We start from the raw sequence: 22,709 nt of genomic DNA, 5'->3' as shown, positions 1-22,709 counted from the left end.
AATATAACACTGCTACCATTAACCGGGTCTGCTCCTCCGTCAAGGCCGCCATAGCCCCTTTTAGCCATGTTGTAAACGAGCCTGCAATAATATTAATAATAGGCAATTGTGTTATATTCCAAACAAGTCTAGAATATTCACAGAGCACTAAAGCATGCAACACATCCTCATGATCTAAACCACACATCGGGCAAGTTGGTTCCACCTCTACCCTTTTAAATATCAAATTAAGGGTTGTTGGTAAAATGTCACATATGGCTCTCCACAAGAAGGTTTTCCATTTAGGGGGGACTTTTATTTTCCACACTGCTACCCATTTATCAAAATTCGCTGGATTATTCTCATAATCACCCACAATACGACTGTAGGCATTCTTTACTGTATATGTCCCCTTTGGGTCACTCACCCAATACCATGAGTCCTCATACTCAGGACTAACATGGATCATATTTATTCGCTCCACATCTTCAGGAAGAAATAAATCAGACAAAATATGCGGATCCCAGGTATGAGTCTCGTATTTTTTAAAGCAAATATCCAGGAGGCAGAAGTTATAAGGCAGTGCCTTGCGAGGTATGAGAAATTGTCAGGCCAGGTGGTCAATTATAATAAATCTAATATATGTTTTAGCATAAATACCCAGGAAGCTCACAGGACACAGGTAGCGAATTGTTTGGGGGTGGTGCAAGCACCCAATTTTGGGAAATATTTGGGCCTACCATCTTTTGTAGGGAGGAATAAGAGAGCTGTTTTTTCATATGTGGAGGATAAAATCAGGCAGCGAATTGGTTCGTAGAGTAAAAAGTTACTCTCTCAGTCCGGTAAGGAAGTGTTCTTGTAAATTAGTCTTTGATTAGGGACAATTCTTTTTTGAGTTGGTCAAACAGTTGACTTGATAATCATAAATTTCAAATTGAACTTTATGTTATAGTTGTACTTTATCGTGTGTATATATATATATACATATATATATATATATATATATATATATATATATATATATATTAGTTGAATTTATAAATTCTATTTTATATATTTTTTAAGAACAAATTAAGTTAATAATGCATAAATAAATGGAAAATGTTATTTATCGATTGGGTAATGAGAAAAATTTGTAGTTTTTTTTTTTTTTTTTTTGTTGTACCCAAAACTGACATGAAATTTAAGGTTAAAGGATCAAACCCTTAACCTTTGGTTAAAGATAGATGAGTCCATTCCACTCAATCACACTCTCTAAGTTGTACATGATGTACAAATCATGCTCCATCTACTAGAGTGAGAAGAGATTAATATAATCAAGTTTACAACTTTTCTAATATGAAAATCATGCTTCACCACCCCGTCACATCTTTCGGGGCAAAGCCACTGAATTTATTCTATGAAGTTGCTTGTTTTTTCAATTGGCCTCTTCATCCAAAATTGTGGGAATATATCATGGGACTCATTGAATAGATATTTGTGTCTAACTGTGACATTTAATTGTTGTCATTTTCGAGTCTCTCCATCTTTATTGATAAAAAAAGTTTTAAATTAAGAAAATATAACAACACATAAATTTAGTCTAGAAGTTTAACTTTATCATAATGTAATATTATTACTTTTTGATAGGTAATTAAATTATTTCAGGTTGAATTGCATGTAACTATAAAATTAGAAAGTAAATTGATATGGTCAGGCGGAAGCTAACTGAAATGATAAATGTGCTCGGAAAATTAATTAGAGGTCCAACCATATAAGGCTGGGAGGCTCTGAGTGGAGTGGTGTAAGTTGGGAGCTAAAAGTCCGCCTTAAATGTGCAATAAGTGTCCTATATATGGAGGGGAAGAGGGGACACATGTCGGGTGCCTCCGCATACCATCCATGTGTCCTAGGTGGATTCAATTGTGAGGTTATGCTTGACAAGTGTCATTAGAAATTTAACACGTGAGGGGTGCTTTGAGACTGAAAAGTCTACTAATAATGAGACCGGGAGGTAGACATGTAATTTTAAGGTCGGGAAATGAACTAGTGAGGTCGGAAAATACACTAGTGAAGTCAGAAAATACACTAGTGAGCTCCACAGGGCAAGTGAATTGCCCTATAACCCTATCACTTTTGGTCTAATAACAAGTGTTCTCAATTAGTCAACTATCAATCATACCGATATGAATCATATTCGTGTTAGGTATGACATAAAGGGTGGCAAAACACCCTATCATAAATTTTATTATAGTTGCATTCCAAGAACTCGAACATAAGACATCTAGTTAAGCATAAAGAACTAACGTCATTTCATCAATGCCCCATCCGAATATAATAGTATTTTAATTTCAAATTAGGATTGTCATGGGGGGTTTATGAGTCTTTTCATATTTTCATTTCTATTTTTAAAATTGGTGAGTTTTTATAATTCTTGCTGCGGGGATAGAAAAGAAGGCAGTATTCATATTATTGAAGTTTACGCATCAGAGAAAATCTCATAGTTACTCGTCACTGGCCAAGTATATAATTCTGTATACGTATTCATATCTTTCCAATTAGGGTTCGCTTTGGTGGACCAATTTGATTTTGATTGAACACAAGTGCAGGAAGCGTTTGAGGTAAAATTAGGTTTGGGATTAGGGGGGACGGATGGGGAGCGGAGATGATCGGACGTTTAGGGTGAGCTTCACCGGCGAAGGATTGGCAAAGCTGCGGGGGCAAGTGCAGGAGAAGCTTAAGGAGTTCATGGGGGACTACACCGACGATACACTCGTGGTACGCTATCGATGAATGATTTTCTCTAGGGTTTGTTTGACAATTTTTGCAGAAATTTGAAAGTTGGGAGAATCGTGGGAGTGGAGAGTGCTGTCACGCCTGTAATTATTTAGTATTGGGGTTTAGTTGAGTCTGTTGGAGATTGTATTTTGCAGCATTTTAATGTGGAATGTGACATTGCCTGGAATCTGAGTCAAACTGGAACCTTTTACCCAGTTTCATTTCTTTGCTGTTTTTATCAGTTTCAGTTTATTGAATTTAATATGTGTTCTGTAAATGCATGGGGTTCAGTCTAGATGCATTTAGTTTCTCTTTAGTGCCACATCACTGGAGGCAGCATAAGATAGAATGAGTTTATCTCTTTTCTTTATCAACTGGTAGCTTCAACATTGTGCTATATTGTTGCACCATACTGCTATTTGTAGTTCTATTTGATTGGTAAAATCTGCTTGTACTTGAATCATGCAACTGTAGTAACAGGTTCGGACTTCCACTACAATGGGAAATATATAATTTGTATTGGGGGTTCCATATGGAACTATGTGGGCCTCACAGTAATGATGCTGGATTCTCTTTTTTTCATGCGATGAACTGTTCTAATTTTGGGATTTCTAAAATCATAGAGAGCTAATAAGATTTTTTTCTTTATTAATGGCATAACAATCAAGTGAACTCTTCTAACCATGTGAATAATTTGTCTTCTCATGAATTCCCTGATTTTATCAGAGGCAATTTTGTCTACCAGGTTGTCTGAATACACAACTTAATTTAATTTGAAATTAGAACCTAAGTGAGGCCTGAGTGAGTGAACTTTCTAATCTTATATTAATTCTTAAGTTGGAATGTGGTCTAGATGCTATTGCCTGATCTGAATGTTACTTCTGGAAACTTGGAAAGATTAGAAGAAAGCAAACAATAGTCTGCTCTTTGCTGTTTGAGCTTCCTTTTATCCCCTTATGACTTTGACCATTTGATGTTACTGACATTTAGTAATTAGTGAATGAATTTGTTCCTGGCATGCACTTTGGGATAAGAATTGTGATTAACGCATCAAGTACATTGGCTTGATAGTTACCTAGGTTATTTTATGACATTGACCATTTGATGTTACTGACATTTAGTAATTAGTGAATGAATTTTTCCTGGCATGGACTGGGGAGAAGAATTGTGATTAACGCATCAAGTACATTGGCTTGATAGTTACCTAGGTTATTTTATGACATTGACCATTTGATGTTACTGACTAAAGCCTGCCAGAAACTATTTTTATCCTTTTCAACCTAAGATATCAATGAAGTAATAGTAAAGCTGTAACACATGATATCTACACCTCACAAGTGTGAACCTTAACTATTGAAATATCTAGTACTGTGATGAAAATGGAAAGAATGAAGAACTTGAATCAGATATAAGGAATATATGAATACACGTTTGGAGAAGGAAAAGGATATTGCTCAAAAGTTGATGGGTCATGGGTGTCTTACTAAATTGGTATAAGGTTTAGTAATCCTTATATTGGAAGTAGGATACTCACACTGAATCCTGTCTCTATGTGTATTATGTGTGTGTGTATCCAAGTCATTTAGATCTAAAACTTCTATTGAATCTAAGCACATGGTCAGGAAATTGTAAATAGTAATAGGTTGAAGATGATCTGTTGCTGAGTTGAACTCCACTTGGATTACATGCCAACCTGTTTATTGCACAATATAGACCAAATAACCAATTTATAGTTACAAAATTTGAGATATTTGATTACATAGAAACTTGACTTGATATGACATTACCCATTTATCTACTTGGCTGGTTTGAATCGAGAAGTGCTATCATTGTGGAACTTCAGAAGGTCAATTTTGAGAAAGTTTTTGCATGTAGGATATTAGATATGTTCCAGACTTCCAGACGAGGGTGGCATTAGTTGTGGAGGCCTTGTAATGATTTTATGCATTTGCAGGAATATGTCATAGTCTTGCTCAAAAATGGGAGGAATAAAGAAGAAGCAAAGAGTGAATTGGATGTTTTCCTTGGTGATGACAGCGACTCCTTTGTCTCTTGGTAATTTGATTTACATTTTTTAGATTGTAATTTTCAGTGCTTGCTTATTGAATACTATATTCTCATTGCTGGTTTTATTATCTTGTTAAAGGCTGTGGGATCATCTTAGTTCAAATTTAAACCTGTACATGCAACAACAAGAAGCCCCTCTTGATGGAGTGGTCAAAGAAAGACCTGCCAGTGTGGAGCATACTGTGAAGAATGAAATCCACCATGTGAAGTCTGAATCTGACCAAGTGAAATCTGACAGACCAAGATCCCGCCATAAAAGGGAATGGAAAGGCCTGCTGAGAGATGCAGATGAACACCCAACTCTGCAGGGTGTTGTGGTGGATACTACTCGCCCACAGGTGGAAAGTCAGCATAAACTTGCTCGGACAACACAGTCTATATCTCCCAAGCCAGAAGCTCACAGGAAAAGAAGTAGACCTGTAGATGGGCCAACAAAGAAGGTATATTTATGGAGATGTAGATCAATTCTCAGTTTAGAAACTACTTCCCAAATCATAATATGGCATATTATGGCCTTATTGCTACGTTAGTATATACAGTAGAGTAAGAAGTCAGCCAACTGATGTATCTGGGCTTTGAGTTTAATATTTATTTATTTATTATTTTTTAAAACTTTATTTTGTCTATTCATATCTACCTTATTTTTTTTTTTTTCAATTCAAATATGTGAACTCTACTGAAAAAAAAAACTGATTGGAGTTTAAGCTCAGTTAGCTTCTGTTAGAATCATATTCTTCACGCAAATTTAATTGCTTTTCTATTTTTTTTTAATATTGTGGCAATTCTTTCAAAATTAATTTTTTTCCTTCATAAAATGAGCATTATCACATTATTTTAGTACTATGGTACATGGTCCAAAGTACCTTATATTTGGGTGTACTTAAATTGCAACATCTATCCTTGATATGTGTGAGGGAAAAGAGCAACCGTTCTGCTATAGGGAGGATTGTTGAATTTCATGTTGTGTGCCAGAGTGGATTGTTATTTGGATCCATACAATGTCCATAAAATGTGTTCTGTTTCTTCACACTCTAAGGTGTACTAGTTGGATTCTCTGTTGAATAATTCCTATCATTCAATACAATCTGATCTGCCCACTTAGGGCTAGATTTCTTTGGTAATAGGGACAGGATGAATATCTTTGATATTAAGTATTACCACCTAACTTCTGCATGTATTTTGCCTGTTTTACTCATTATGCTATTTTGAATGCCTTATTGCTTTAATTTTTTGATCTGCTGTTGTAGTGCCACTATGCTACTGTTCATTCGATCTGTACAAAACATACAAGCAAATATTCTTTTGTTATAAAAAAGATTGACTTGTTGCCCATTTACTCTGCTAATTTGATATATGTCTCTTTCTTTTTGATAGAGAGAATCAATTTCTCAGGCAACAATTGCTGCTCCACGAAGATTGCTGCAATTTGCAGTGCGTGATGCAGTGGCTACTTCAAGGCCATCTGCTGAACCATCACTGAAACGCCTTCGTTCTGTGGTTTCTACATCTATGGAGGAATCATTAACAGAAGAACGCCCACACAGATTACGGTCCGTTGCAAGATTGCCAAATGCCATGACCACTGCTATTAAAGCTGTTGCTGAAGCTGCCAAAGATGTGAAAAAAATTAGATCATCAGCTAATGTGTTTGATAGACTTGGTAGTGTCACTGAAACATTAGACACTAAAGGCCAACTTGAGTTGAGGGAAGATATTTCTGAAGATGTCGAAGATGAAAAATTTGTTGATGTAACAGAAGTTCCCTTGACTTATCATCAGAGAAGTGATTATAGTGGACGATATTCTTCAAAATTGCAAAGTGACACTGTGATGGCTTCTGACCCTGCATTAGAAGATGGGGTTTATGGTGACATCAATGTTGTGGATCGAAGTGCTATGGATGCCTTCCAGAAACATTCTTATGTTGGAAATAACAGTGTGAACCCACCGTTGGTTGAGCACAGTGTGGGTAACAGGTCTGATGGAATAATGCTAAAGTCAGTGAAGGATCAGGATCAGCCTACATCTACACCCTATGCTTCTCGTAAAATAATGACTGGACCTCTAAATGTGAATACTTGGAAATCACCTCAATATCAGGAGGCGAGGAAGGCAGTGGAGATAGGCTATAATAAATCTACACAAAGCAGTGAGACAATGGGAGCCAAGTCTGGCATGCAACTGATGAAAGAGAATAGTACTACTATAGCTGTTGATAATGGAAATGTAGGATATTTGTGTGATTTCATATATGCATATGATTATTGATCAGCATAAGATTTGTGTGCTTTTGATTCAGACATTTTACATGTTCATATATCTCATTGTGTTTCAGGTCAAATCCAGTTCAGACACGAAAGTGGAATCCCAAAAGATACAGTCTGCTGTTCCTGGTGAGTCTGGCTGTCTAGCGTGTATGTGAGTTTTGAGTTCATTGTTGTCCTTATAACCCTGTTAGGTGTATATTTATCTGTTACTTCTATTTGGGTATTTTGTGCAGGCTTATACTCCACTGGAACACCTACAGAGGATTCTGATTCCCGGACAATCTTTGTCAACAATGTAATTACTCAAACTTTAGTAATGAGCTTTGCATCTGTCTTCCTTCACTAGTCACTACTAATATGAAATTTCTCCCTGATTTGATATCAGGTCCATTTTGCTGCTACAAAGGACAGTCTTTCACGACATTTCAATAAGTTTGGAGAGGTGCTTAAAGTGGTTATTTTAACTGATGCCGCAACAGGACAACCTAAAGGGTGAGGTGCTTTTCAACCACATTCTTAACATCTTTAAATACTGTTGTCTAAACTTGTAGTGGAAACAGGTCAGCTTATGTAGAGTTCATGAGAAAGGAATCAGCAGAGCATGCTTTATCGCTTGATGGAACCTCATTCATGTCCCGTATTCTTAAGGTGTGTTTTCTAATGACTTGTTTCTTGTTGTACCGGTAGAGTGATGTTGGTTTTTAGTCCTTATTTTTATTTACAATTTTTGGAGTTCAAAAATGTAGCCTTAACAAATTAAATTAGCCTATAATTGGATGATGTCTGCATTGATGACCCCCTACATATTGTGGTGGAGTAACATAAATCAAGCGTTTTTATTCCATACTGTCATTTTTAGGTTGAACTTCATTTTTGTGACGGAGTTACATTGAACTGCTTTATTCAAGTGTAATTAACTCTATGCCTTGGAACAAGGGAAAATTTCACTTTTCGTCTCTTAGTTATAGGATAATTGTAGAATTCGTCACTAATTGTTGGTCGTGCTCACTCACTTTTCGTCCCTAGGCTATAATTGACGTTGCAAATTTCGTCCTTTTAATAACAGGTTGTGCTCACTTCTCGTCCCTAAGCTATACCAACATTGCAAATTTCGTACCTAATGTTTTGTTAGTAAAGGGACGAAATTTGCAACGTCAATTATAGCTTAGGGATCAATTCTACAATTACCCTATAACTTAGGGACGAAAAATGTAATTTTCCTTTGGAATAATTATTTCATTTTATGTGTCTTGCTTGAGCAAATCTCTGTTTTTCTTAGGAATGAAATTCATGATTTGATTTATCCGTAAATGCAGGTTGTGAGGAAAGGCTCCGCACCTCCTGAAGCTACACCTACCATCTCATGGCCTCGAATCGTGAGAGGTGTACCTTTTGCCGCTTCTAGGTTTGGCCGGAGCCCTTTCCCCAGAGGCATGCCCAATGCATATAGGGCACGGGGCCTCACAATCAAACCGGGTGCAAGGAGCTTGCAATGGAAGCGCGATGCTCAGTCAAGTCCAAGTCAAGCTTCTGCCTCGAACAATGCAGTTCCACCTTCCACCACCCCTCGAAGCATGACCTACGTTCGGACAGAACAGAAAACAAATGGAACCTCCAACGCTGCCTAGTTCTTCACCACCCCATTCTTTTGCGCCCCTCTGACAACACGGAAGGATCCAAATCCCAATAAACGCGCTTGGCACCTCGGATTATGTTTTGCTTGGTCAGTGAGATTGGAGAAAAATATGTTGAATGAAGGGCATAGCATGCAGGCATGAGCTTTGATGATAGTTGTTGGGAATATGGGCATGTGGTATACAGCTGAGGTAGCGTACGTTATTAATGTAGTTATTTTCGCAATATATGTGAATAGGAGGAGACTAGGGGACACAATATGTCTAATCGCTTTATATTTTAATTCAAAAAAACTAAGAGGAGAAAGGTAGAGCTTGTTCCAATTTTTTTTTTTTTTTTTTTTTTTTTTTTGGGGGGTCTAAATCCAATTTCTGTTTGATGCCAAATTGTCTTTCAATCACTTCGTTGTTTTTATATGAAATGAAAAAACAAAACAACAAAAATTGTCTTTAAATAATGTTCTTGATATTAGCCTCTGTATTTTAGCCTTTTAGGTATTACCATTTTAGCTGATGAGACTTGTATGTAACAACATAAATAATCATGATTTCCAGAATTATTGTCCTCATCAAGATATTTAAGTAAATTTTACAAAGAGTTGAATGACTCAAAGTGATCAAGGAATGAAAGCTTCCAAAGCTTCAAGTTTACAGTGAATTTTCTTCTTAAGCATATATTATTGTTTTTTTTTTTTTAAATTATTATCAAAATTAATTAATAATATAAATAAAATAAATAAAAGCTTCCAAAAGAAATAGTTTCATGAAGATTATTACTCTTTTTTCCCATAACATAATCCTAGAACGCAACGGAGTCAGTATTTAAAAAAAATAAAGGTAAAATATTCACTCATGTTAATTTGTTCATTTAATTTTGCATGTGATAATTATTTGTTAAAAAAAATAAAAATAAAACCAAGCAATAGTATAATTAGTTCACTGAAATGACATTGGAATATAAAGTAAATAATTTTAATTAATAATTATCAAAGAAAAATGATAGAAAATAAAAGATACATTCCATCAAATCCAAGCTCCTTTATTCTATTTTTCTTTGATTTTTTTTGTCCACTACTAAATAATAATTAAAATTAAAATTAAAATACTATAGTAATAATCCCCTTCCCGCCATTTTCATTGTCAAATATTTGTTCGTTGATTCGAAAGCGTCGTCCGGGCGGATGAGCTCAGTGCATGTAGGCGGCGAAGAAGGAGAAGAGAGAAGCCCCGAGCAAGGATCCGACGGCAGGCAAGGCAGCAAAGGCATCGCTTGCTGCCGCAGCAGGGCCTGGTGCACCGGCAGCAGGGGCGGCGCCGGCAGCAGGGGTGGCAGCGGCAGCGGCAGCCTCAGAAGCCATGGCCACGCTCATGGAGGCGGCGGCGGCGACAAGGGCGGCGGCGGCGATCTTCTTCATCTCCATTGTAGTAGGTACGTGAAGGCTTGATCGGCAACAACCTCGAGAAATTGGATTAATCACCGAAAACCTTCGATCGCAAATCGATTTTTTTTTTTTTTTTGGTTTTATTTCTGTGTTTATTTCTTGTTGTGTTTTATTGCTGCCCTGTGGTATGACTGGGGAAGAGGGTTTATATATGGGGAGGTTGGGGTATTTTTGGAAATTTATTAATTATTTCCCACCACATATATTTATTTATGGTAGAAAATTTTGTGGTAAATTATGGGGGAGGGAGTGAATTTAGGGTAGTTAGGTGAGATTTTGAGAGAGTATTATGCTAATCAATGGATAACGGATAACAAATAAAGCATATATCAATTTATTTTGTGTAGAAAATTGTTATTTTCTTATATAAAAAGTTATTTTTTACTAAGATAATGGTTAAAATAAGTTCTCGAATCAGGCTAAATAATGCAATTGAGTCTTGAATTTTTAATTTTCATAACACATATATATCGATTATTATGATATTTCATTCATTGAATATTTTCATAACACACATATATCGATTATTATGATATTTCATTCATTGAATATTATTAAATTGACAGGTCCAACTTCACGATCTCTTAATTTATTTATTAGAATCATAATAATCTATGAAATTCTATTTAGTAAGATTATACAAAATCATTAAATTGTGGGATTATTTTCCATAAATAGAATATTTTAAAATTTTATTTACCAAACACCAAACTAAGATATTTGTAAAATACCAAGCATCTAGCTTGTGCTTAGATGACACTTTTGTGATTCTCTTTGAGGGAAAGTCTTAAAATCGAACCTCGGTGACCTTTTGGGCTGCAACAGATAGAAAAAGTATAGAACATAATTACTACTATACATTGTAATAGAGTCAATATTACTCAAAAAAATATTTGTATATTTATTTTGGATTTTTCATTTCACCAATGTCACTTACTCACATCATATACTCTTATTAAAAAAAAAAAAAAGATAAAACTTTAAATCTACTATCTACTTTACTAATAAGAGCCAAAAGAAACTCGCATGGGCAGCTCAACTGGTCATAGAGGTGAAAGTTGGAAAGAATGATGATGACTGTGTGATCCTTGTGCGCAGTAAGCCAGTAACTGCTCTGTCGGGACTTGGGGTTCAGATTTTAACTTACTCATTGATTTCAATAAGAAATGTATTAGGTTCGAACCTCATCCCAATCAAATTTGACATAATTAATACTCTATTTCACTCATATTAAATTAAATAATTTAGTGGCTACAACAAAAAATAATACATATGCATTTCTTTAATTTAGAATTATGTGTCTACAATGTCTTTATTCAAAAAAATATATATTCATTACCAATAAATTAAATAAGAGAAATAATTTCATTAGTTATATTGTCTATATTTTTCTCCAATATAAAAATTCGTTACGTTCAAATTCAATTGATTATATTCACTACATTGTCCCTACAATGTCTTTATTCAAAAAAAATTATTCATTATCAATAAATTAATTAAGAGAAATAATTTCATTAGTTATATTGTCTTTATTGTTCTTCAATGTAAACATTCTTTACATTCAAATTCATCAATTGATTATATATATTCGCTACATTGTCTATTATCTTTTTTTGTACACTATTTTTAATTAAATATCAAAGTTATAATACAAAATAATGCTATATATTTATTTACCAAGTATTTTATTAATACCATAAAAAAATTTTAAAAAAAAATATAATTAAGTCAATCATATTAACTACGTGGGGGATTTGTTGACAAAGAGAGAATTCAAATCACACAACAAATTGAACTGAGAAACTATCTCGCAATGTATTTGTTTGGCAATCAACCGTTAGCAGATTGTGTTAGCAGTTAGCAAATAGCGGATTATATTAGCGGATTTGACCAGCGAATTATATCAGCAATTGGTAAAAAGATATTTGAAAAAAAATTAGTTGTTTAGATTAGCATGTAAAATGACTTAAAGTGTATAATAATAATAATAATAATAATAATAATAATAATAATAATAATAATAACAATAATAATAATAATAATAATAATAATAATAATAATAATAATAATTTACGAAAAGAAATAAATTTAAAAAAAAAAAAAAACATATGGAGAGCCGAATGTTCGACACCCCTTAGTTTTGCCACTTTTCCCACATCGTTGGGAAAAGTGGCATGGGAACCTTGACTCCTATAAAAGGAGGCTCAATGCTCAAATTTAAAAAATTAAGCTTGGAGTGAACCAACTAAACTGGCTATTGTTATTCAAGAAGTCGAAACGACTCTACATTAAACGTTTTTTTTTTTTTTTTAATACAAGGGTGTTTTGGAAAAATCATTCCCAAAACGTTAAGTGAAAATATTGTAAATTGCAGCGTTTGTATTTTCAGTGGTTTGGAACAATAAGGGAAAACCATTCCTCAATTAATCTCATTCATAAATCTATTTTCTAATGGATGATATTGATTATCATGGGATCGCATCCCTATATATATAATTTTGGTTGTCAATTTAGATATATTATCCTTTAAAATTAATTTCAAATGGAAATTTTTGTGAGTTAATTTAGGTACATAAGCATACAAAATTACTATTATATTGATATTTTTTTTTCTTTATGAGTTTGCTAGTCAATATGTAGCAGAATGCTTAAAACTGTAGTTTATTACGGAGTATCTTCTAAATAACATGAGTTTTTTTGCCAATTATCATATAGTGTGATGACACAGCAAACCATGAGTGTTTAAAAAAAAAACGTGAGTTCAATTATTATTGGCAACATTTTAAAATTTTATTATTTAATATGAAATGAGGATAATATGGGTGATAGTCAAGCTGATATTGTAGAAAAAGTTATGTCTTTGCCTACCATGCCCCTTTCCAAAAATGAAAAGAAGTAAAGATTTTTGTTAATAATAATAATAATAATAATAATAATAATTATTATTATTATTATTATTATTATTTTGCTTTTTTACAAAAAAAAAAGCATTGTAAGTAAAGACATAGACATTGTAAAATCTGTGTTACGGAGTATTTTGTAACGTGACTTACATTTTTTTATTTAGGAAATGAAAGTGCACTATGTTTATAATATGACTTACATTTTTTGATTTTTGAAAAAAATCACATCCATTACTTGAAAATGCACGGAGTGAAACACGCATTGTGATCCTAACCGGCAAAGAGTTACAAGGAAATAAAATAAACTAGATTATCATAATTGACCAGTTCAAATTGCGAAAGAATACAATCCATTCAATATTTTCATCTATGAATGGTATTTATGGCAAATTATACCATGAACCAAAATTCATCTTACATTGTAAATCCTAATTCAAAAATTCAAAAATAACTTTCAAATTTTGTATACGTAATCATATCTTTCCAATTAGGGTTCGCTTTGGTGAACCAATTCGATTTATTAACAATTAGCTATCTACCACATCCCACAGAACATGAAAAAGAAAAATAGTAAGAATATTTATTAACTAGAAAAGTTCTCTATTTTTTAGAGAAACAAAATACAAAAAAAAAAAAAAAAAGTATTTATCACATAAAGAAATTCTCTATTTTTTTTTTTTTATACATCAGGAAGAAACCCGAAAACAATGAAAACCCCCAAAAAGATTTTTAAAAAATTGAAGTAATAAAGCGACTGAATTTTCCAGATGAGCAGAAAACCAAATGAGGATCCAGTGCAATATACCAATTTCTTTATGAGCTTTTCATGTTATTAACCAAAATTTAAGAGAATTTTTTTTTGTAAAATCACAATGTTACATGTAACACTCTTGAGTTGACCTCCCACAAGTCCAACAGGGAAGGCAGTGGGCAATACTTAACATGGAATTATTTGGCAGAGTGAGCAACCCTCTCCTCCTCCTCCTCCTCCTATAAATCTAATTTCATATATTATATATATATTTGTTGTGTGTATGCATCCAATCACAAGTAAAATAGAGTTCAGAAACAAAATATTGCCCACTCCCACTGCAATGCACCTTCCAATCTTCATATCCAATGCCCAATCCAACATATCTTAATCTGTTACACTCAAAACAAGATCGACTATGTCAGCCATACCTCCTGCAAAAACCAATCCCAACTTTATACGATTTTGCACCACAATTTCCATGGTTGGACCACTGATAAATGTTTATTTTTAATATACTGAAGGTTCATTGAATCTTTAGTACATTAAAAATGAACATTCAATATACTAAAAATGAATATGTGTATCAGTGGTCCACCTTGAATCTTTAGTATAATGATTGCAATTTCAAATATATGGCAACAAGAAGCAATACAATTAAAGATCATGATTATATTTCAATTGCAAGAACAGCACTCGCTTTGCTTGTTGATAATTGTAATTAAGGAAAGAGAATAATCACACCTTACAAAAACCCAGTTATATATCCATGCTGTCTGGGTGAAATTTTACTTGCTTGAGACGTGCATCCTGTTACCAAACAACCCATTAATTACAAAGCTTGTGGCTTTATTTTTAAGTTAATAGAAACTGATTTTATTTTTGTGAAGATGTGAACTGAACATAGCAATTGAAAATTGTGGATACCAGACCAATGGGATAGTCATTCAAAATATTAACCATAAGTTTTTCCGAGAGGGTATGCATGGAAGTTGGTCAAAAGCAGTGAAGCAAATTGAAAATCTGAAAATACCTTATTATTAGAGCAGTTTTCACCTTATTTGCAAATTACTGAGGAAGTCTGAGAGCCTGAATAAAGTATGAAGTGGATCGAATCAAAAGGTGAGAGAGACCAGAAGAGATGTATCACAAGATCTTGTGAAAAAGAGGGAATTGGTTGCAAAATGAAGAAACCTTATATTTTTGGCAATCACTGTACTTCCATCTTCAGAATCAAGATGCCGTAAAACCACTTCCTCCAAACGACCATCACGGTAGGCATGCTGTAAAACAAAAGCAATAAGGCCTTAATATGGGGTATTCCAAAGAATACTGACTTTACAAACAACACCACAACCTATCCCAAAAAAACAAAAGTGGGACATAATTTTAACAAGACTAGTATCAAATAAACCCATTCAGATACCCTTTAAAAACGCTAGGAGTGTTTAACAATAACATATTTGCTTGTTGTCAACTCACCACAATGCACGTACAGTTGGTCATGTACAGACATTGAAGTTAATAAAAGATCATTGTGGCTTCCACATGGTCTACTAAATTCCAATACTGTAATTACTAAATAACTCAATAGAATCAATGCATATCCCAACATAATGCCTAGCATAGATTCTATTGAATCAAAGAAGGGCAAACATCCTTCAAGCATAGACAAGCTAGGGAAGAGTGACTGCAAAGTTGCCCTATTCCTGAGTCCTGACAGTTATGGGTTGTAGAGAGTGAAGGCAGGGACAGACAGGCAGACATCACATAAGCACTTCTATGCATCTGGCTATGTTCAGAAGCATGGAGCATATTCCAAATAACACAACTACAATCCTTATGCCAAAACACAAACAAATATTAAATGTATTAACAAAAACCAGTGAGAATCTTAACATTTCATACCTTGTAGAAACAACTAGTCCCGAATGGGCAAGTTCCATTCCCAAAGTCAAAGTGCTTGCAATCAATAGAACTGGAAAAGAAACGAATTAGAGATAAGAAAATATAACATACAACAAGATCACTGATTAAAGCTGGAAAGAGAGCATAGAAAGAGCACATTATGGGGCCTTTTGCTGTGTCAAGAAGTGGAGGAGGGGGTACCTACTTTCTCTTTCTACCACATAATTCACAATTGCAACTCATATAAACTTATTAATCCATTCAAAATCTCATATCTGAAAAGTTTTCATGTGATCAAAAAAATATCAGTTTACTTGTAGAAATCACATTGAGGTCATGTGGCCACTAAGCATAAATGTCAGCCTCACACACAAGCAATGAAGGATCCAATAGGAGAATTGTCTCCTTCTACAATTCAATGAAACAACAATGATGACAATTGACAAGTCATCATCAAGCTCATAATTCTCAAACTTGATGTAAAGTGAAGATCAATGCATATGATAATGCATCCCATAAAAATGATCCTAATCAGAGAATGAGTTTGGCAGGCAATACCAGGGAACCCAGAAGCCCACATCCTACCCCTCTCCTTAAAGAAACAAAGACACACACAAATAATAATAACAACAACAATAATAATAACAAATTAAGTTTTAGAAAAAGAGATACCTAAGTTTTGCTTTATAGTTGTCAACGATTTCATTTTTTTCTTCTTTTGAGCAGTACCAAATCACACTAGGAATGACGAAATATGAAAGCTTTCGGCATATAGGGCACGCCCTCAATGCAGAATTTACATCCAGTCCAGATGTTGGTGAACTACTACGCCAATTCCTGATGCATGATATGCAGAATGGATGATCACACTCTGACAAGATTCCAAATTTACGTTCAGCTGCTGTTGGCTTTGAGAGAACACGCTCGAGACACACACTGCACTCTATTTCTTGACTATGTTTTAATGCTTCGAGATGATTTTGCCTTTTCTCACATGTTTTCATATGCTCCTCCCTCTCCTGAGGCCTAAAAGGATGCAAGCAATGTTTACCACAGGTGGGACATACATCTCCATGTATATAAGGACAATTATCCCCACGCGGACAACTACCGGCAGCAGCAAAAGAGCAGATTGGTTGATCGGCTGGATTCAGACTATTCAACTCCACTATATCATCAATCTCTAACAAGTCATGAGGTCCTGACTTTTGCTCCCATGCTGGTGTGTCGGGAGTGTGAATAAGTCCCTCCAAAACAAAATGCTCTGTGGCGATACTTGGAACAGGACCTGAACCATTCACTACAGTTGCAGAAGCAACAGTCAAAGAACCCGAGCTCGAGAGTAAATTCTGATGAGAAGGTATGGAAGAAGATGGTGCAGAAGACTGCAATCGCGAAACCTTAACATGCTCATATCTGCACCTGCTTCCGTAAGCACAAATCCCTTTTTGGTAGTAGGTGCATATCTGTAACAATTAATCCAATTACTAACAGTTCCAAAAGCTTACACCAAGTGCACATCATGCAGTTCTGGAACGAAGCTAATTACTAACAATCATATATTGACAAAATTCATCAATGCCTTGATTACCAAAGCATATAGTCAAGAATGTTACATTGTTAGGAGGGGCTTTCCAATCATGCGAAAACTCACAATGCTCCCCTTTCAGACAGGCCCCATGAGCAAAAAACTTGCAAAGCACCCTGCACGAATTATAAACAGCTCAAAATCCATCAATCATATGAAGAGAATCCATTTTGCACCTTTTCACATAAGAACAAAATAAGGAAAATCCAGAAAAGCACACATCCACGACCTAAAAACCTAAAAACCTAAAAATCCCCCCACCTCAATTACCACAGCATCTCCCAAATTCCTCTTCGATGGCAGCGCATATAAGAAATTAAACCTTAACAATCAGCTAGCTCAATATACAATTAGAGAAATTAATCCACACACACATTCAAATTCGAAAATCTTCGCCGATATTTCAATCGCAAAAATTCAAAACGGAAACCGCCTACCTTTTCGACATGGCTTCGATCTCCGGCGAAGAATCGGAGCCTGCAAATAATTTGCGCTGGGGGATTAATAATGAATATTCTGGCCTTTTTCAACGAGCAGTGAAATAGCCTTCGCACCGCTGTGTACCTCTCGCTCACAGAAAAACAACTAGAAACGTGCAGGTGAGAGGTGCGCGTATCAGAGGCTTCTGGCGGTTCCACTGCTGAGGTCACAATGGGTCTCAATCGTGAGTTAATAATCGCTTGCCACTTTTAGAAAAGATGTTAAAATGTTGGGGTGGTTTCGGGATTTAAAAGAGTTATGGGTCACAGTGTGATTAGTAAAAAATGGGGCGATTTCGGAATTTAAAAGAGTTTTGGGTCACAGTGAGATTAGCCAAAATAGATAACTGAAAATCTGAAATGGATAACAAATTAGCCACATCCATTAATCTGAGATTGCAGTACAGATCCCATGGCGACCATTTTCTCTCCCTCCGCCGTGTTCTCCGGCGCCACCGCGAAACCGCCGCCGCAGCAGCAGCAGCAAGCCAAGTCGCCTCAGGTGTCGATACCGCCGCCGTCCAAACCGCCACTAGCGAACATAACAACCGCGATAACCGCGACGGCGTTAGCCACGGCGATACTGACCGCCGCGCCGCCTTCCCTAGCGGAATCCCCGGCCTTCTCCGTGTACTACGGAACCGCCGCCAGCGCCGCCAATTACGGCGGATACGGAGGGAATTCCGACAAGAAAGCCACGGCGGAGTACATCTACGACGTGCCGGACGGGTGGAAGGAGCGGCTGGTGTCCAAAGTGGAGAAAGGGACCAACGGCACCGACTCCGAGTTCTACAACCCGAAGAAGAAGAAGGAGAAAGAGTACCTGACCTTCCTCGCCGGGTTCCGGCAGCTGGCGCCGAAAGACGCCGTGCTGAACAACCTGGCGCTGTCAGACGTGGAGCTGCAGGACCTCATCGCTAGCGCCGACGGCGTGAAATCGGAGGAGAGGAAAGACGAGAAGGGGCAGGTGTACTATGAGTACGAGATTGATGGGGCCGCCGCGCATAGCTTGATCTCCGTTACTTGTGCGAAGAACAAGTTGTATGCGCATTTCGTGAACGCTCCGTTGCCGGAATGGAACCGCGATCAAGACACGTTGAGGCACATTCACCAGTCTTTCAAAACAGTTGGGTGAGAATTTTTTTGCTTGTACAGAGGTCAATTAGCAGAGATTAATGAATGTATGACGATGATGATGATGATCCTTAAGGATTATTGTTGAAGGTGTTTGATAAATTTGTGTAATTTTGGCTAATAAAGTCTCTGTGATCACTATATTGTGTCTAATTAAGCTAGTGTTTGTTCATATTGTCACATTCCAACGACTCAGTTTGGGTCAACAAAAATATAGGGAAAGCTCATTTGGCTGCAAGAAGAATAGAGGATAGTTTTTTTTTTTTTTTTTTTTTTTTTTTTTTGACTGAAATGGTCAACTTTCAAGAAAAAAATAACAAGAATGGGAAGCTTTTAAAAGTTGTACAAAATAAGAAAAAACTTGTTTGTGATTTGAATTTCTTGACAGAAACGTAAGTCGAGTTTCTTAAAATTTCAAAAAAAAAAAAAAAAAAAAAAAAAGGGTGATCAACAAGAAACGCAAGTGGCAATTGCATTTTTTGGATAATACGAGAAACGCAACGGTAGAGATACGATACATAGGCACAAATGGCGACTCAAGTCGGAAACAAATTTTTCTCTATTTTATACAACTTTTAAAAGTTTCCCATTCTTTTCACTTTTTTTTCTTATAGTCAAAAACTCAATAGAAAATATCAAGTCATGGATAAATTGCCTTCATTTTTAATTAAATTAAATCCAATTCATTAAAGTGTCTTAATTAGGAATAGGAATAAGGGTCAAATAGGCCACTCATCTACGCACTAAATTGTAATTAGGCCATTGAACTAAAAAAGAATGCAATTGAGGCATTAAACAACACAAAAATATACAATTTAGCCCAAATGACTTGTTTACTTGATGTAGCAAGTTATCGATTTTAAAATTAATTTTTTTAAATAATTTTTAATAAATAAATAATTAAAATATATATATAAAAAAAAAAAAAACAGAAACTGCCGCCCGGAGACGAATCGTCTCCGGCCAGCTTTGTCTCCATCCCATGGAGACGAACCTTCATCTCCATGGCTGGAGACAAAGATCTTCGTCTCCATAGCCATGGAGACGAAGCCGGCCGGGGACAATTTGTCTCCGGCGGGCAGTTTCTGTTTTTTTTTTTTTTTTTTTTTAATATTTTAATTATTTATTTACTAAAAATTATTTTAAAAAATTAATTTTAAAATTGGTAACTTGTAACATCATGTAAACAAGTCATTTTGGGCTAAATTACATGTTTTTGTATTGTTCAATGGTTAAATTGCATTCTTTTTTAGTTCAATGGCCTAATTACAAATTAGTGTGCAGTTGAATGACCTATTTGACCCTTATTCGCTAGGAATATGATACAGGTGACCAGGTGTAAACGAGTGGAACCTCATTTTGGAACTAGAATAATACCTGCTTTTTATATAAAATAGCCTTGCAAACTATTTAAATCGAGTATTAATATGTTTAAATTTAGCTTAATTCGTTATTCAAATTATTTGGGTTTAAACTTTGTTTACAACTTTACAATACATAAATCAAATTTGAATAACTCACAAATTACTTGCAATAAGCGGCAATTTATATCCTACACCACGGCGCGCGTTGCACTATGCGTCCAGATGCAAAACGACGTCGTTTTAATTATTTTTTTTTTGGGAAAAGAGTCAAATAGACCCTTAAACTATAGGTAAAAGAGCAATTAGGCCCTTCAACTTTGAAAAGGTGCAATTAGGCACTTCAACTTGTTGTTTTGAGTCAAATAAACCCAATAGCAGGCTTTTCACCTGGAATAATCGGTCAAGAAATTCCGGCGATATTTCCGACCATATTTCCGGCGACAACAAATTTTAAAAAAAAAAAAAAAAAAAAAAAAACAACTTGCCGGAGAAGACAACCGTCGGTTGTCTTCTCCGGTGGAGAAGGCGACCAGATCTGGCCGCCCTCTCCAGTGGAGAGGACGACCAGTCCGGTCGCCTTCTCCACTGGAGAAGGCGGCCAGATCTGGTCGTCCTCTCCACTCCTTTCCAAGGGAGAGGACTGTGGAGAGGACGACCAGATCTGGCCGCCCTCTCAAGTGGAGAAGGCGACCTGATCTGGTCGCCTTCTCCACCGGAGAAGACAACCGAACGGTTGTCTTCTCCGGCAAGTTTTTTTTTTTTTTTGGTCGCCGGAAACAAGGTCGGGAATTTCGTCGGAATTTTTTAACCGGTTATTCCAGGTGAAAAACCTGCTATTGGGTTTATTTGACTCAAAATAACAAGTTGAAGGGCCTAATTGCACCTTGTCAAAGTTGAAGGGCCTAATTGCTCTTTTGCCTATAGTTTAAGGGTCTATTTGACCCTTTTCCCTTTTTTTTTTTTTAAATTTTCCGCCCCAGTGAATGGCAGTAGTTTTTTTTTTTTTTTAAAAAACCCGATGTTCAAGAATGTACATAATGTTATACTAGAATACACATAATGTTATACATGAATGTACATAATTATATAACAAAATATACATACTCTTTTTAAAAGATAATACACATAATCTAACATAATACATAATAAACATAAACTTTTAACATAATACACATCAACTCTTAACATAATACACACAAATTTTCTGATTCGGATGTACATAATTGTATAAAAAGAATGTACATAATTGTATAAAAAATACACATAACTGTATGAACCAATACACATAACGTTGTGAACAAATACACATAACGTTGTGAACAAATACACATAGTCTCAGCAACTTCCTACCGCGCCTCCCAACACTACCCCAAAACGACGTCGTTTTGGGAGGTGCGCGGCGCACAGTGCTATGTGCGCCGTGGTGTAGGATATAACGATTGGCAATAAGCCACAATCATTATTCCATGGGCCATGGTCCACACATTTGCACGAAATATACATAAAAATACATTTTTAATATACTAAAAGTACATTATTTGTATACATAAAGTATATTATGTGAAAATACATAATTTTTTTTTGAATGCTACTAGCTCTATTACATTGTAGTATCTGTTCATATACTTTCTCAACCTACTAAAACACAAAGAGCTAGTAACGCCTCCACTGAGGCTCGAACTCACAACCTTCCAAGTGTAAGTCCAACCCGGGTACCATTAGACCACATAGTCCTGGTAAATAATATACTTTTAGTATATTAACAATGTATATTCTATTCATGACCCACAAAACTATATAGACCATAGTTCACACAATAATTTATCAATTAGTGGCGCAAATTATGCTGTGCAACCGAATGCACCTTGCAAGGTGCATACGGTTGCAAAACGGTGCCGTTTTGGTTAAAAAAACGCGCGTCCCACTTAAAGAAGAAATCAGGTTCGATTCCCGGCAATAGCATTTTTATATATCCAGAAATTCATAACTATATATCCACAAATTCATAACTATATATCCACAGTGAATGAATGAAGTAAAAATTCACAATGAATGAATGAAGTAAAAGTCCACAATGAATGAATGAATGAACTAAATATCCACAATGATTGAACTAAATATCCACAATGAATGAACTAAATATCCATAAATTCATAACTATATATCCAGAAATTCATAACTATATATCCATAAATTCATAACTATATATTCACAGTGAATGAATGAAGTAAATATCTACAATGAATGAACTAAATATCCACAATGAATGAACTAAATATCCATAAATTCATAACTATATATCCACAAATTTATAACTATATATCCAGAAATTCATAACTATATATCCACAATAATGCTATTGCCGAGAATCAAACCTGATTTTTTTTTTAAGTGAGACGCGTGTTTTTAGTCAAAACGACATCGTTTTGCATCGTA

At 35.3% G+C, this 22,709-nt stretch overlaps 4 protein-coding genes across 5 annotated transcripts; 2 read left to right on the top strand and 2 right to left on the bottom strand.

Annotated features, from left to right (window-relative positions):
- Positions 1-2,380: 2,380 nt before the first annotated feature.
- Positions 2,381-9,025, top strand: LOC109181344. Of its 2 annotated transcripts, XM_019331096.1 has the most exons (10): positions 2,381-2,480; positions 2,568-2,736; positions 4,691-4,791; positions 4,883-5,243; positions 6,178-7,029; positions 7,139-7,196; positions 7,304-7,365; positions 7,456-7,562; positions 7,631-7,718; positions 8,387-9,025. In XM_019331096.1, the coding sequence occupies exons 2-10, from the start codon at positions 2,611-2,613 to the stop codon at positions 8,696-8,698; spliced, it is 2,067 nt and encodes a 688-aa protein (XP_019186641.1). In that variant the 5' UTR covers positions 2,381-2,480; positions 2,568-2,610; the 3' UTR covers positions 8,699-9,025. The 2 variants fall into 2 exon arrangements, with proteins under 2 accessions (XP_019186641.1, XP_019186648.1); XM_019331103.1 differs by having other exon boundaries at positions 2,390-2,736; positions 6,196-7,029.
- Positions 9,026-9,662: 637 nt separating this feature from the next.
- Positions 9,663-10,282, bottom strand: LOC109186967 (arabinogalactan peptide 23-like). The gene has a single exon (XM_019337140.1). The coding sequence runs from the start codon at positions 10,123-10,125 to the stop codon at positions 9,892-9,894; it is 234 nt and encodes a 77-aa protein (XP_019192685.1). The 5' UTR covers positions 10,126-10,282; the 3' UTR covers positions 9,663-9,891.
- A 3,567-nt stretch (positions 10,283-13,849) lies between these two features.
- On the bottom strand, positions 13,850-17,831 carry LOC109181320 (zinc finger CCCH domain-containing protein 69). Its single transcript, XM_019331076.1, has 8 exons — positions 17,734-17,831; positions 17,325-17,412; positions 16,381-17,174; positions 15,709-15,778; positions 14,995-15,083; positions 14,834-14,889; positions 14,545-14,610; positions 13,850-14,192 (listed from the first exon to the last, which is right to left on the bottom strand). The coding sequence occupies exons 1-6, from the start codon at positions 17,742-17,744 to the stop codon at positions 14,853-14,855; spliced, it is 1,089 nt and encodes a 362-aa protein (XP_019186621.1). The 5' UTR covers positions 17,745-17,831; the 3' UTR covers positions 13,850-14,192; positions 14,545-14,610; positions 14,834-14,852.
- A 165-nt stretch (positions 17,832-17,996) lies between these two features.
- On the top strand, positions 17,997-19,062 carry LOC109181332 (thylakoid lumenal 19 kDa protein, chloroplastic). Its single transcript, XM_019331086.1, has one exon. The coding sequence runs from the start codon at positions 18,188-18,190 to the stop codon at positions 18,908-18,910; it is 723 nt and encodes a 240-aa protein (XP_019186631.1). The 5' UTR covers positions 17,997-18,187; the 3' UTR covers positions 18,911-19,062.
- Positions 19,063-22,709: the final 3,647 nt, after the last annotated feature.

Source organism: Ipomoea nil, unplaced genomic scaffold (genome assembly GCF_001879475.1).
Source record: "Ipomoea nil cultivar Tokyo-kokei standard unplaced genomic scaffold, Asagao_1.1 scaffold0188, whole genome shotgun sequence".
Taxonomy (NCBI): domain Eukaryota; kingdom Viridiplantae; phylum Streptophyta; class Magnoliopsida; order Solanales; family Convolvulaceae; genus Ipomoea; species Ipomoea nil.
Note: the sequence above shows the minus strand (reverse complement) of the source record. Positions and strands in the feature narration are given on the sequence as shown.